Source organism: Triticum aestivum, chromosome 5A (genome assembly GCF_018294505.1).
Source record: "Triticum aestivum cultivar Chinese Spring chromosome 5A, IWGSC CS RefSeq v2.1, whole genome shotgun sequence".
Classification (NCBI taxonomy): Eukaryota; Viridiplantae; Streptophyta; class Magnoliopsida; order Poales; family Poaceae; genus Triticum; species Triticum aestivum.
Window position 1 is genome coordinate 220,049,109 of NC_057806.1, and position 14,082 is coordinate 220,063,190.

General features: G+C 44.9%; 1 protein-coding gene across 3 annotated transcripts; it reads right to left on the minus strand.

Moving 5' to 3' along the window:
• Window positions 1-1,020: 1,020 nt before the first annotated feature.
• LOC123102817 (uncharacterized) lies at window positions 1,021-9,387 on the minus strand. Of its 3 annotated transcripts, none has more exons than XM_044524252.1 (2): window positions 9,159-9,387; window positions 1,021-2,877 (listed from the first exon to the last, which is right to left on the minus strand). In XM_044524252.1, exon 2 carries the CDS (start codon window positions 2,868-2,870, stop codon window positions 1,251-1,253), a length of 1,620 nt encoding a protein of 539 aa, XP_044380187.1. In that variant the 5' UTR covers window positions 2,871-2,877; window positions 9,159-9,387; the 3' UTR covers window positions 1,021-1,250. The 3 variants fall into 3 exon arrangements, with proteins under 3 accessions (XP_044380187.1, XP_044380189.1, XP_044380190.1); XM_044524254.1 differs by having other exon boundaries at window positions 9,030-9,381; XM_044524255.1 differs by having other exon boundaries at window positions 9,002-9,380.
• Between the last annotated feature and the right edge of the window lie 4,695 nt (window positions 9,388-14,082).

Consider the following 14,082-nt stretch of genomic DNA (forward strand, 5'->3'; position numbering starts at 1 on the left):
CCACCAAGATGTTCTCTTGGTGTTTTCTGCCACCCGTAGTTCGCCTAGGTGCTCCTTTTGTCTCTTTCGCCTCCTTGACATGCCCCCTGAGGAGAGGGACAAGAAAGGGATTACAGACACCTTATCTCTTTTTAGTTTGTAAGCCTTCGGGCCTTTGTTGAATTTAAAACTTGTAATCTCATCATTCATGTTTTTCATTCCCTATGGACTGTACCTAAGTGGAACGTTTTTAATGAAAAAGGGATGCGTGCCGGGTCATTTGTTTGCGGGTGGAACCCACGACAAGGAGTAAATCCTTGATATCTTCAAGATAAACATTTCCTTGCCCGACAACAGGCCTTGTCGTCTCCCCACTTCGCTCGACCTTCCTCGCGCCCTTGGCGGAGGCAGAGATGAGGCGGGTTCAGGCTCCTTGTTTCATCCTTTCGCCGCCGCGACTACGACCAAACTTGGCCCCAGGAACGAGCCCTAGGGCCTAGAGTTATGGGAGCACGATAGCTTGGGGGAAAACGAGGTTTCACATGGTGAGCAACGGAAGCGAAACAGACTTTGCTGCCGAGGTCTTGGGTATATTGCATGAAGGTGCGGCCTGTGAACTATGTACCGTTGTCGGTGATAACCCTGTTGGGTACACCAAAACGGCACACTAGTCCCTTGAAGAATTTGACGGCTGACTGAGCTGTGACCTTCCTCACTGCTTTCATCTCTGGCCACTTTGTGAACTTGTCGATTGCGACGTACATAAAAATGGTGTATTTTTTTTGAAACGGAGGCAAAGATTGCCTCATCTATTAATAAGTAGAAGAGAATTGTCCAGTTAATTACGGAAAACCGGGCAAAAGCCGAAAATGAAATGGTGTGTTGGGAATAGCTTATGATGCATTGTTAGAAGATGACGATCCTCTGTAGAGAATAATAATCATTATATCTGTTGACAATGATTACATTCCGAATTCAGCAGTGCGACAAACAAGTCATGTCTAACCTAACAAGAATGAGGTATCCAAGCATACAAGTGGCGAACAGCCAAAAGATGGTTCACTATTCAATAAATGAAGCAACCAATATTCGATTAGATTAGCAGAACAAGATAATATTGCAAGCATTTGCTGTGCAACTGCACGTCTGCTCCTATCCCACCGACATGATTAAAATAGACGTCAGCCCAGTGCTTGACAAACATGCTCAGCGAGGAAACAAAATCCTAAGTACTCAAGTGACTATACTACTGATATTAGGACAACCACTATTTAACATGGCTTTGAGGGACTACATTTTGGTGACTTGGCTTTGATGAACTTCATGTTGCTGATCTCATCTACATTCAATTCGACAACATCTTTTAACTTGTTAAGCAGTTCCTCCAGACCATCAACTCCACAGCTCTGGTAGTCGAGAGTCTTCTTGTACCGTTGCTCATACAGGGACTCAAAATGAGAGAGTGGAAGAGGGCACGACAAGTAACAGACAAGAAGAGCCTCGACCTCTGTTCTGCACTTGTATAGATGGCTATCAAACACATATGCTCCATCTACGTCAGGGTTAATATTCTGTTCATCCTCTGAGAGATCTTCTGATGAGCTGCTCAACTGCTGACATGTTTCACTAGTACCTTCCTCGAGAGTAGCATTCAATCTCTTTTCATTTTTCAAAATTATTGGTGTGCTTGGACATTTCTTCATGTTCCTATCACCAGAATTGCGTAGGCAAATCATCTTCCTCTGACCCTTCCCTATGACAACAAAAGACTCAGCCAGCTTTTCGAAAAGATGAACAAGTTTTACAGCTCCATATTCTGCTACATACAGGTGCCTTCCGAACAGCTTTAAATACTCTGAAGGAACACGGACAAGTGGAACAGATCCACCAGATAACTGAAATAACCTTATTAGTTGACCCTTCAAGCCTTGAAGGTCACCCGGACGAACCCACCATGATTGTTCGCCTGTAAATCCTTGGTCTATCACTGGGACTTCATTCAAACCACCTAATACATGATGTGACCTCGATGACGTGCCGGTGCCACAACTGCCATCCGCCAGAGTACAGAAAGCTTTGCATGATTCTCCGGTGACCTGTGAAGAGTTATAGCAATTAATCTGGTTGCTGGTTGTTCTGCCACCATATTCATTCCTAAAAGTTCCCATATAAACAATGGCCTCCTCTTCAGTCTGTATGTCAGGAAATTTCCCCGGTGTTACACTGTTAGGACAGACTAAAGGATCAGCAGCACGATGCCCTAAGGATCTGGGGGGTACACTGCCTGCACCACGGGCAAGACTAGGCCAGTCCCACACGAAACTCCCAGCACTGCTCAAAGCCGATGAGACGGTAACTGAAGATGGAATCGCAAGGGCAATAGTGTATCCACGCTGACCAAGTATATGGAGAGCGGGAGCGAAGTCCACATCACCAGATATAAGCATAATGGATGACGGTGGATGATTGTCCAGAGCAAAGAGAAACATATCTACCAGTATAGCCTTATCAGCAGCATCTTTCCGCCCATTTGGAACATCGACAAGTTTGACTCCGGTTCTCTGACATCCCTCCCTGAGTCTTCTAGGGAAAGCATTGAAATCTCCATAAGCAGAGAGAACTGTAACTGCACCGTTAACAACAGGATGCAGCCGTAATGCCATCCGTATATTCCCAGCAACATCATCTGGCCGTACATCACTTGGAACAGGGCAGTTCTCAATGTCCCAAAAGATAGCCACTGGACCGAGGACTGCACTTGCCTGGTTATTTGCTTGAGAATGATCCACATTTGATGCAACATTTATTATCCGAAGATCTGATTCTGATACCATAGCTTTTGATGAGGGCGAGGTGATACGACTAGCCATTGCATTATCTTCAAAAGACATTATGTTTCTGCATAATAAAATTGCAAAGAAAAGATGAATACTAAGAATATGTCAAGTTGATATGTTTACTAATCATAGTAGCATTTTAAGTGTGGTGCACCAGATGTCAAATCAGACAAAACAGATTTCTCTTTAATCTCCCTGAGAAAGTGAGAATAAATTTCACAAAACCGTAGATAAATAAAGCCCCATGTTTCTTAGCTAGCGGCACTTCAACCCAGGTTTTATGGTAATAAGGTTTCAAGGAACCCCACCAATTTTAGCCCCTTCTGTGGTCTCTGACAAAGTTTCCTACTGTAGAGATTCCCTCTTTTGTGAATCTGCTCTGCCATTGAGCTGCAATCAAGTTGTGATTTGGTTAGGACAAATACTTGTCCAGCCATAGTCCCATAAAACCTGAATCTAAGTGAACACCGGCCAAGATATGGGGCTTTCTGCAACTTCGACCATAAACCCATGGTGATACGATGCATCCTATGGACATTACCACGAACCCATCATCAACCCCACAAGCTCCAATTGAACCATTGAAACCGACATGACTTCCTAGTAGAGCTTCCTATACACTCATATGAGACGTCGCTACTACCTCATTAGGGAACATTGTGCATTCTTAGATATGAAGGATTCAAGCAACGAGAAGAAGGGGCTCGAAGAGGAAGCGAGGAACATCACCAAGGACCAAACCCTGCTGGATAGTCCAACTTACCAAAATGCTCTCTGGACAAAGTCAGATGTTCCGATTCAAACATTCGACCTGATGTCCAACAAGTCAGATATTCGGGACTTCATGTCCAGCATAGGGTCCGACTTACCACATTGCTCTCTGAATCAGGACAATACTATGTTGGACATGGGGTCGGAACATCCGACAAGTCAGACTGTCCGACTTATGTCAGAATGTCTGACTTGTCTACGCGCAGAGAAGAGGGCCACAGGCCCGTGTAGCTTTCTCCACCTACCTACGTCTTCAGGGCTATACTATATATTCCGTACTCCATCTCAGATCTAGGGTTAGCAAAGTTTAGACCAAATTCTTGAGAGAGCTTTGCTCATCTACCTCTCCTTTGGTAATCAACACCTCCAGTTTGGGGAAGAATCCTCTTGGATTATCAAGACCCCATCTCTCCTAGAGATTTGGGAAGATTATCTCTCAAGACCTCCAATTCCTCTTGGATTTGGGGATGAACTATCCTTGTTACCTTCTTTTCCTCTCCTTTGGTGATCAGCACCTCCAATTCCTCAGATCTTGAGGTGTATTTCTCTTTGGAATGAGATTTGAGTACTTTGGTGGTGAATCTTGTCTATGTGAGTGTTTTCTCTATGTTTCCCCCGTTGTTCATCGTGTTTCACCTCAAATCGTGAAGATCAGGCCACCAAACAGCTTCCCCATATCACTTGGTATCATGTGCAGGTTGCCACAATTTGGAGTCCCTCTCCCTCATATTTCTAGACAAATTTTGTTTTTGTTCTTCCCAGTTTCAAAAATCCCCACAAAAATAGTCACCCGATTTCAAGCGATTTGTTGTTTCTGGTGAGTTTTGGTTAGATTTGATCCACGGATCTGGTGATATGTGAGTTGATCTGCCTTTGATTTTCTTTAACTACCTCCAATTTCGAGTTCTTCCTCAAGTTGACCCACACCAGCCTAGGCGAAGTTGGTCTATCCAACTTAGTCCAGAATATCGGACTATCCGACCTTGGTCTGACTTGACTACAACTTCAGCAACTTTGCCAGCAAGTTGGGCATCTTGCTGGCTTCGACGTCCGGCTTCTTCAACAAGAATGCCAAGTACATCTAGGGCCAGTTCGTTTGGCGGCTTAAAAAATAAGCCGCCTCCTCCCCAGCTTTTCCCATAAGCCGTCTCCCTCATTCATTTGTGCTTCTGAACTAGTTATGGTATAATTAATTTAGAAGTCACAGCAAATTTAGGGAGCGGCTTATTTTTTAAGCTGGGGAGAGACAGCTTATTTTTTAAGCCGCCCAAAAGAACTTAGCCCCTACACAGCCTCCATCAACAACCAAGCTCGGCTACGATGATGATATGTCATCCTTTTAACACAAACACCAAAAGCAAGGCGGGTGCCCTCCGATTTTGTCAAGGTAGAGGTGTCAACGAGGTATGTCATTCCGTCACACAACTTTGTCTTCCTTGCCACTACCCTTGTGAGCCATCCATTTGTGAATATCAATCATGGGCACTCAACGTGGACAAAATGCTCCGTGTCCACAACTTTGACAAGGTGAAGAAAATGGCAATGGCCTCGCTCGAGTTTGATGAGTACGTCCACATACGGTGGGAACAACTCACAGAACATTGACAAGAGCAAGGAGAGGTCCCCATTGAAGCAAGTCATGAGAGCGAGATTTGTGCACATGCACCATACCCGCAACCTCTTCAAGAAGCTCCAAGTACTCAAGCAAGGCACCAAGACCGTCGAAGAGTACTACAAGGAGATGGAAATCGCAATTCTCTGAGCCAATGTGAAGGAATCCGATTTGCAAACAATGGCTCGCTTCCTCAATGGACTCAACCACCTAATCAAGCGGATTGCGGATTTCCAACCATACAACTACTTGCTAGAGTTGGTTCGCCAAACAACAAAAACGGAGCAACAAGTGCAAGAAGATGTAAGTACTGCAAGTACTCCTACACTTCACGGAACTTCAACACCAACACTCAAGCTTCACCAAGCACGACGCCTTATACTTAGACAACAGACACTAGTGGTGCCCCATCAAGCTCCAAAGTACCGGCGACCTCTCCAAGTCGTCCTCCTTTCAAGCGCTCCCAAGCCTAGAATTACTCCTGCAAATCCTTCAAGGGTCTCGACCAAAAATCCAAGCAATGAATGCTTGACTTACAAGGGGCACAGCCACAAGTCAATTTAGCGCCACACCAAGCGGACCATGATCATCAATGAAGATGGAGAGTGAATATTATATTGAAGAAGAATTGGAAGCTACACCGACAAGTCAACAAAGACGAAGATGATCAAGTCTTCTGCAACAACGACTAAAGCCCCGCCCTTGTTGTCTCCAAGATCTTGACCTTCAACAACAAAATGATGATGACCAAAGATGTCATATCTTCCACACTAAGCAGGCATCCAAGGAAAGTCTATCAGGGTCATCATTGATGGTGGTAATTGCCACCATTTGGCAAGTGAGGAACTTCACGCCAAGTTACATCTCACAAAGAAGCGACATCCTCATCCATACAAAGTGCAATGGCTAAGTGATTCCAGCACTATCAAGGTTGAGCATACTATTGAAGTCCCATTCAAGATTGGAGCATACGAGGATACCTTGGGATGCGATGCGGTCGCTACGACCGTTTGCCATCTCTTATTGGGACGCCCTTGGCAGTATGACCGCAGTGTCATTCACAATGGGCGCACCAATCACTATAGCTTCAAGTGGAAGGGCAAGGAATGTGCTTCGGCCGATGACTGCGAGTCAAATCATCGTCAATAAATCTCAAGCTTCAACCTTTGCATGCTATATGGGAATCTAGTAATGGAGTGACCCGCCATAAAGTGAGTGAGCGTCACAAGCCAAAAATGAGTGCTTCCATGTTGAACGCCAACAAGGACATTAACCTCTTGACCACCAAAAAAGGAATGTGAGGCAGAGCCCATCACACGTGCTTTACTTTGTATTCTTGTACAAAAATGAAGTCATGTTGACTAACGATTCACCCACGCTTCCTTTTGTGATGACTTGCGTTTTGTAGGAATTTGAGGATGTTTTCCCACCGGGCATACCTCCACTGCATGGGATTGAACATAGGATCGACCTCATTCCCGATGCCCCTCCCCTTATCGCGTCAACTTCAAAGAGACTAAGGAATTGTTCATAAGAAAGATGGTACTTGGCATATGTGTTGTGATTGTCGCCCCATAAACAACATAACTGACGGTGCTACGGCCAAAGGGTGCCTCACCTCTCTGATTATCGCCCAAGTAGGCCGGCCCGAGGCCCCCTAGGCCAATTTCTGCCATGGGCCATCATGCCGGCCCATGGCCCTATAGAAGGAAGACTCTGGAAGCCTTGTTGTTCAAGACAAGGAAGGCCGAGCTGTGGAGGACTCCCCTCCACCGACATAGCTGACTAGGTCCATGTAAACCTAGAGGCCCTGGTAACTTATATAAGTCGAGCCAAGCTAGTCGATATGCAACAAACAATCCCTCGGTTAAATCTTGTAATTTGTACACCCCTATCGCAATATACCACACAAGCAGGAGTAGGGTTTTACCTCGTAACGAGGGCCTGAACTTGGGTAAATCTGGTCTCCTGTTTCCCCTCCATCTACTCACCTCGCTAGGACACCCGATCGAGGGATATGTCGGATTCTACTCTCACAGTGGTGGCCCATGCAGGCCCCGCATGGTGAACTCAGAGAACAGATGGGCTATTTCGTCTACATTGATTCCGAGCTTGTCAACCGACAGCAAAGAAAAATCCGGCGGCGGACAAATCAGATCGGGGTCAGAAGAAATTTTGGCGTTGACAATGATTGAGTGCGGCGCTAGCAATTAGCCCGACCCAATTGATCTCGACGGCGGCCGCCGCTCTCCAATTTGAGGACTCTGTAACTGATGTACCACCGTTGTGTTGATAGTTGTCACGCGGTTGTCGGCCTTGGTGGCCAACTGCCGCGTGCTGCTCATCAAAACCTTTATCCACGCTAGTCACTTGAAGCTGAAGCATCAAGATATCCGATTCACCAGCACTGCTACTCGTGTATCAAGGAAAATCAAAAGGCTAGCAACTTGGCGCACGTCGGCAGACCAGGGCGCACATGCGCTCCAAGTCTCAAGGCCGAAAGCAGCATGCGTGTCGCTAGCTAGCTGCTCTTGCGTAGGTATCAGCAAATATCCTTCGACATCACGTGAGAATTAAGCCATAAAAATCAAACCATCCAGGCCTGCATGAGAGAAGCTCTAATATACTACTAGAATGTCCGACTTGTCTACGTAGAGAAGAGGGCCACTGGCCCGTGTAACTTTCCTTCACCTACCTTCTCTTCATGGCTAGACTATATATTTTGTGCTCCATCTTAGATCTAGGGTTAGCAAAGTTTAGACTAAGTTTTTGAGAGCACTTTGCTCATCTACCTCTTCTTTGGAGATCAAGACCTCCAATTTTGAGAAGAATCCTCTTGGGTTATCGAGATCCGTCTCTCCTAGAGTTTTTCGGAAGACTATCTGTACAGACCTCCAATTCCTCTTGGATTAGGGATGAACTATCCTTGTTACTTACTTTTCCTTGTTGTTGGATCCTTGAGGTGTATCTCTATTTGGCACGAGATTTGTGTACTTTGGTGATGAATCTTGTATATGTGAGTGTTTCCTCTCAAGTTTTCTCCCATGTTCTTCGTGTTCATCGTGTTTCACATCAAATCCACCTCAAAATCGTGACTATCAGGCCATCCAACAGGTTGCCTTGTATCATGATAGATATGAGATTTATTTAACAATAAATATGTAATACTTTTATATGCAGAAGAGGGATGCCTCTGATCTGGTATGGTTGCAAAAAAGCTCACTTGGGGAACAAGCATAATACACAAAATGTTGATCCACTAGTTCTACAAAAGTCATGCATGACTGGAATGAGTAGATTTCATAGCATGCAGTGAAAGTATCATAACCACCTTCTAAGCATGCCATGCAACTCAATAATTGAATATATGAACGGGCACCTACAAATTGAGTTCAAATTCGATTATTTCCCATCACTTCACTAGATAAAATTCCAAAAGCATAGCACGAATTTCCTGAAATCCATATCCTAGAAAGCTGGAGTTTTGGTCCAATCAAATACTTGATGACCACAGATGTCCAAACACAGGAGAAGTAACAAATATGACAAGCATAAGCGCATAATAGGGTTAACTTCGTACATCTCTTATAGTGAAATAACATGTGCCTCCTAATCACAAACATAACGAACACAAAAGGCAACCAACATTGAAGTAAGAATCCCCGAGACCAACATAATCAGAGACCCAAGGTAAGAGGTACACTTGAAGCAGGGCATGCTGGTTCAGCTGAACCCGTCGATTCTAATATTGCGAAAACAAACTCCTATAAGAAGTACCAGGTCAGGGTTAATACGGTAATACCAAAAGAAAAGCATGAGCGGATGCTCACCGCCTCGGTCGGATGGGGACAACTCGTACCGGATGTCGTAGATGAGGCACACGGTTTGATTAGATAATACCTCACGGCAAAGGAAAGATCAAAACGAAGTTGGATCCATGCAAGCTAGCGTCTCCTTACCGACGAAACGAATCGCGTCCAGATGCACACCAACCAGGTAGAGGTGGAGGCGAGGAAGCCTGAGTTTCTCCACTTGAAGGTAGCGGGCCTGCTTCGGCGAGAAGGCGGCTCTGGTGACTCCAGGGAAGGGGGAAGACCTTCGCGGCGGACGTTAATTTGGGGGTGGGGGGCAAGGCGGTGGTAGGATAGGGAGGCAATGGTTTCTTCTATTGCACGGTTGACCGTCACATGAGCACCTCATAAGCGTCCTTAGAACATTGGTAAATTCGGTCCGTCCGTGGACGTGGGACTTTGTTTCGCTCCCGACATCTGTATATATTTTAAATCCAGACTCTCGAGTTCATGCAAATTCATATCAAAGTGTTTACATAAAATTTATTTTAAGTGCACAATTTAAACATCAGTTTTTTGGTTTTCATTATGGATTCACCAGTGGTAGAATAGCGAGGAAATAGTTTCTTCTATTGCGGACATGAGCACCTCATAAGGGTCCTCGGAACATTGGCAAATCCGGCCGGTCCATAGACGCGGGACTTCTTGTCGTTCCCGGCATCCACATATTTTAAATCCGGACTCTTGAGTACATGTAAATTCATATCAAAATGTTTACACAAAATTTATTTTAAGTGCATAATTTGAACATCAGTTGTTTGATTTTTATTATGGGTTCACATATGTTCCACAAAATCATTGAGTCATCGTGCGTGCCCATAATAATTTCGAAGATTTTGATGCATCTGCAGAAAGTTCATAAGCTGAGCTGCATCTTGATCTTCTGTGATTTTAACTTGTTCTCCATATGCTTTAAAATCATTGGTTCGGGCTACACCATCACCCTCATCCACGACAAAAATATTGTGTAAAATAACACAACATGTTATGACATGCCATAAAGTTTATGATTCCCACATCATTGCAGCTCCAACGCATCCGGACGGGTCCTCATATTTAGCTAACGACATCCACATGTCTCAAATCCGAAATCTCGAATCCATGAAAATCCATGCACGTCGATCATACAAGTCAATGTCGCGCGTAAATAACAAATATTGATACTAAAGTGTTTACATAATTTATTTTAAGTGCACAACTCAAACATCAGCTCTTTGGTTTTCATTATGAGTCCACATATGCTCCACAGGATCATTGAGTAGCTGCGTGTGCACATGATGATCTCGAAGATTCTGATGCACCTGTAGAAATTTCATAAGCTGAATTGCATATTGATCTTCCGGGATTTTAATTTGTTCTTCGGGTGCTTCAAAATCATTGGTTTGGGCTACATCATCCTCGACAATCATATTGTGCAAAATAATACAACATGTCATGACCTGCCATAAAGTTTCTGATTCCCACATCATTGCAGACCCATGGACAATTCCCCAACGAGCTTGAAGCACTCCAAATGCCCTCTCCACATCCTTCCTAGCTGCTTCATGCATTGTTGCAAAGTGACTTTTGTTTCTTGCCATGCGGTTCAGATATGGTCTTCACAAACGCCGCCCACTGAGGATAGATGCCATCAGCAAGATAGTATCTCATGTTGTAGTCTCGGTCGTTGACGGTGTAGTTGCACGACGGTGATTCCCCATTGCAAAGCCTCCTGACACACCGAAGATCGTTGAAACACGTTGATGTCGTTGTAAGAACGCGACATTCCAAAGAAAGCATGTCAAATCCATAAGTCATGTGATGCCACCGTTTCTAGTATATGGCCTCTTTGGTGTGACTTTGATACATTACATTCCCTGCAAACCTTTAGGACAGTTCTTCCATTGCCAGTGCATGCAATCAAGTGATCCGAGCATCCCAAGAAACCCCCTGACCTCTCCAATAGCCAACAACTTCTTCTTGTCCTGCACATTTGGTTCTTTGAGATACTCAGCTCCAAACACCTGTACCACGGCGTGGGCAAACTTGACAGTAGTCTTCAAGCATGTGCTCTTGATGCGGAGCATCCTACGGTTATCCCCATGGACGTACCTTCGTCTCCCAAGGCACCACGTGGACCAATGACTAGAGCTCGAGCAAGGGCTATCGAAGGCGAGGTGAACTAACTCCTCTCCGAACGTACATATTCCACATGTGAGACACGGGTACTACCTCAAGCGGAGACCTTGTGTGTGGTCAGGTACTTAGAGGAAGGCCATGAAGCTACTACCGCCAACGGACAAGACGACGAGTACACCAAGCGCGAGAGATGAGAGAAAGAGCTGCCAAAAAGCTACAGCCACCGGACGACCGGTATTTACCGGACATCCGACGCCTGGAGGATTAGCCAGTCAGAAGGCTCAGTCGACGAATGCTACAGCGGTCGGATGACCGACAAGGACCGGATGTCCGACACTTCCGAGCGACCCGATGTCCGACAGCCTCCGACTGACTGGCACCACTAATCTAGAACAAAAATGTCAAAAGACCAAAGCTTTCCGGATGACTGACGCACCAGACGTCTGACATCATCCGGAAATCTTACGACGCCTCAACAGAGCCAAAACACCGAATGTCCAAGCCTTATCGGACGTCCTGTCCCTCGTGAGACACTGGACGACCGGTAACGTCCAGACATCTGACGCTTGTGTGTGCACAGCTCGTGGGCCTTGACCCATGTATCCCCCTCTCTCTCTCCCTAGACTATAAATACCCCTTCACGTGGACGTTTTAGGGTTAGCATTGTGATAGATCAAGACACAGATAGAGCTTTGCTCATTCACTTATCCATACTCCCATGGAGATCAAGGCCTCCATGTGAGAAGATCCCCCAAGTGGATTCAAGACCCCTTCATGCGAAGATCCTCCTAGGATTCAAGACCTCTCTCCTTTAAGGACTGGGATGAACTAGCTACCCTTTTGTATCCTCCTGTGTTGAGTTTGGATCTTTGTATCTCTTCTTGTGTATGTGGATTTAGCACATCTGTGATTTGGATCTTGTGCATTGAGTGTTTTCCCTCTCGTGTTCTTCGTGTTCTTCGCGGACTCCCCTCCATTTCGTGAAAGATCGACCTTTAGGGTTCCACCCCACCACATCTTGGTATCATGAGCCCAGGTTGATTACGAATTTGGAGTCCCTACCCCCACTTCCTATCCTGATTTTGTTGTGTTTTGTCCAATTTTGAAAATCCCCAGAAAAATAGCCATACCAATTTTTTTGTGATTTGTTGGTTTGATGATGTTTTGTTGATTTTTATCCATGGATTTGATGTGTTTCAAGTGGATTAAGCTTTCCCACATCCTTCCCATCACTTCCATCCATGAGATTTGCCCAAATTTGGCCCCAATATTTCTTTTGTCCCCGAAATCCATGAGTACATCATCGTACATGCAGCCATGAAATCGCCCCAGTTACCGGATGTCCGACTGTTACCGGGCATCTGAACCCGTTCCAGTCACCGAACGACCAACCATCACCAAACGTGCGGAACAGAAACATCCACCGGTCGTCCGACATCCTCCGGACGTCCGACAAACCCTAAAGAAACTGAACTTGTCGACAGAGATTTTTAGCCGCCACCCACTTCTGCATTTTGAACTCCAAAACCCATCATTGCACCACTACAAATTTCAGCAACACCACCACACTTTTCGGTACCACCATTTGTCATTTGCCATTTGAGATTTTGAGTCGCGGTTCTCCCTTTCCTAAGTGTTTCAGCTACTTAGGGACGATTCATCATCGACATCACCGCCACTCAACTTTGCCACGAACTCAACATCGACAACAACTACTTCCCTGTAGTGATACCTCCAACTGTAAGCAAGGACAGTAACATCGAGGGCACTTTTGTGTACTCCCTTGCTATTGTGAACCCCCGAGCCAAATTTTGCATCACCTTCCTATCGAGACTAGCCATTTGAGTATTATCGGACAACGTTACTTGTGCACTTTAGTGATACACATTTCGCATAGCTATCATAGCATGCATATATCATCTTTTGTGTCATCAATTGTTCCCGCATATACATAATTGCTATCTTCGTTCAAGCATTTTGCATAAGTGGCCAAAGGGGAATATAAAAGGAACATCAGAAGCTTTTAAGCAAAGAGAAAACAAAGAGCTCGTAAGCAATAGCCATAGCATCGCCACATTGCATATCAAATTGCCATACTTGATCATCTTGGATCATAGTGCGAAGAATCACCGGGAATCATACATACATAACATATTTGGGATAGAAGTCGTTACATTTTGTTTCTTATAGGTTGTGCACAAGTTCTGTATCCGCCTATTGAGCAATCATGCTAGAGTCTCTCTAGTGTTGTGAAACAAGAGCATTTTTCATGGATTCCATATTATGAGCTCATTTTTTGGTTGCACGACCCCATTTATCTATCTGTACATGTGTTTCCATGTGCCACATATTGCTATTGGTCTACTTGTTTCACTTGCAAATTTGTGAATATCTTTCAACATTATTGAATCTTGCTAACAATTGCATTAAATTTTGTGCCACCATCATCACGAAGCTACTCCAAAAGCTTTACATGTGTAGGTATGAGATTGACAAGATCTGGTACCAATTGCACTACTTCCATAATACTACATTGCGTGATCTTTGATCCATCTTCAACACTGGATAAGGTACATTTGGTCTAGTTCTTTCCTTTCTTCCACTCACATATTTGCTTGATATGATGGATAGGTCAAGCACTTCTACCAATCCACTCTTCATCGAGCAAGAAGAGGAGCCGAGCAACTGCATCACCAAGAATCAACTATTCTGCACACATAGAGCTTTGCATCAAGAGAATGAAGCTTTGGGCGACCGCATCGATCAACTCGCCACCGACTTGCGACAATCTAAACAACACACAAAGGACTACCTTGAGGACAAGCTATCATCGCAAATGGAAGAAATTTGTGCCTTGGTGGTCAACCGCTCTTCGACAACATCGTCATCATCAAGACGGCACCACCCAAGTCGA